Below are 1,374 nucleotides of genomic sequence, written 5' to 3'. Positions count from 1 at the left end.
GTGATGGTGACGCAGATAACACTGTACAGTACACGGCGTGATTTTTTATAAGTGTTACGAAATTGTATAATATGTAGCTATGTTGTATTACGTTATAACAAGTCCATTAGACGTGTTGGGTGTTCCGGTTAAATAAAATGAAACTTTAAGTATTATTTGCTTAGTTTCAATATGCCAGGCATACCCCAAAACCAGGCAACTCTCTCCATTGTTACTCTGGCTTCGAGAGATTTCACTGTACATGAAATCTGTTTACATCTGCTTCAAGCAATTAAAACACATGTTGCAGGAATAGAAAATGTTAAAAGCATACCATAAACCACTGGCAAAAAAATTGTAGTTTTAAGCCAGAGAAATACAACGCCCTATGTGCATATATTAAATAGTGTCAGACATTATTTGCTCTTACAGTAATTCCACGATAAGTCCATTAGGCGAGACTTGAAAGAGTGAATATGTTAAATAAAGGCTTTTATAAGAATAGTTCATGTTCATCGGTAGACTTCATCGCTTACTCCGATGTACTTTTCTTCAAGTAAGCAATCAGGTTGTTACGCTCGTCTTTTTTCTTTATTCCCGAGAAGATCATCTTCGTGCCAGGGATGTACTTCTTTGGGTTCTCCAAGTAGACATAGAGTGTATCTTCCTCCCAGGTGATTCCTTGATATATCAGTGTAAAGCAGATACACACGTTAAATTATACCAACAGAGATACAAAAATACAAGATGTTTGACAATACGATTTGAGGTGTCCACAGCCTTTATTATGTTCACATTTAAACTTTACTTGGATCGCACTTTAGCGTGCGACTTCATCACCAAGTTACTGCTTAAGTCTCCCTCCTCGTCCACAAGGTCAAGGGTCAATTGGGAGTGGGAATGTGATGAAATGGCAAATTACATACCCTTCGACTTGTTGGCATCAGTGTACGAATAGCCTGGAGCCTGGCCCGTCTTGCGACCAAAGAGGCCCCACAAATTGGGCCCAGTCTTGTGCTTGCCGCCACTCTCAACGGTGTGACACTGCGAGCATTTCTGCACAAACACTTTCTTGCCCTTCTCCACATCTGCCATCGCTCTGCATAAAACAGGGAATTAAATTTGTATTGCCGGAAAGGGTACAATATATTCTTATTATTAATCGTTTTTGATACTTGAAAAAAGGTCCCATAGATATAACTGCTCGACCCGATCTGTAAGAGTTTCGATACTTGCATCGTCTTTATCCTGTTCGCCTTTGGCGTTCTCTGCTCTATCACTGGTGAGACAAGGCCATTGAGAAGGCTGTCTCTGGTGTAGGCCAATCAGTTTCAAGGACAATGCATCAATTATCAGAGCATGTTCTTTTTCACGTTTTGTCACAAGTATGTATGG

The 1,374-nt window shown here is 40.1% G+C and overlaps 1 protein-coding gene across 1 annotated transcript; it reads right to left on the bottom strand.

Annotated features, from left to right (window-relative positions):
* Nucleotides 1–511: 511 nt before the first annotated feature.
* LOC121852224 (cytochrome c, somatic) lies at nt 512–1,074 on the bottom strand. The gene is made up of 2 exons (XM_042346312.1): nt 906–1,074; nt 512–660 (listed from the first exon to the last, which is right to left on the bottom strand). The coding sequence occupies exons 1-2, from the start codon at nt 1,072–1,074 to the stop codon at nt 512–514; spliced, it is 318 nt and encodes a 105-aa protein (XP_042202246.1).
* Between the last annotated feature and the right edge of the window lie 300 nt (nt 1,075–1,374).

The sequence above is a fragment of the Callorhinchus milii genome, unplaced genomic scaffold (assembly GCF_018977255.1).
Source record: "Callorhinchus milii isolate IMCB2004 unplaced genomic scaffold, IMCB_Cmil_1.0 Scaffold599, whole genome shotgun sequence".
Taxonomy (NCBI): Eukaryota; Metazoa; Chordata; class Chondrichthyes; order Chimaeriformes; family Callorhinchidae; genus Callorhinchus; species Callorhinchus milii.
The sequence above is the reverse complement of the archived record's forward strand: the minus strand, read 5'-3'. Positions and strand labels throughout refer to the sequence as shown.

What these genes read in the sequence shown, in the direction of transcription:
- LOC121852224 (XM_042346312.1), bottom strand. Translation starts at nt 1,074, where the DNA reads ATGGCAGATGTGGAGAAGGGCAAGAAAGTGTTTGTGCAGAAATGCTCG. An exon ending in TGATGCCAACAAGTCGAAGG is followed by an intron (nt 661 to 905) that starts GTATGTAATTTG and finishes TGATATATCAAG; the next exon opens with GAATCACCTGGGAGGAAGAT.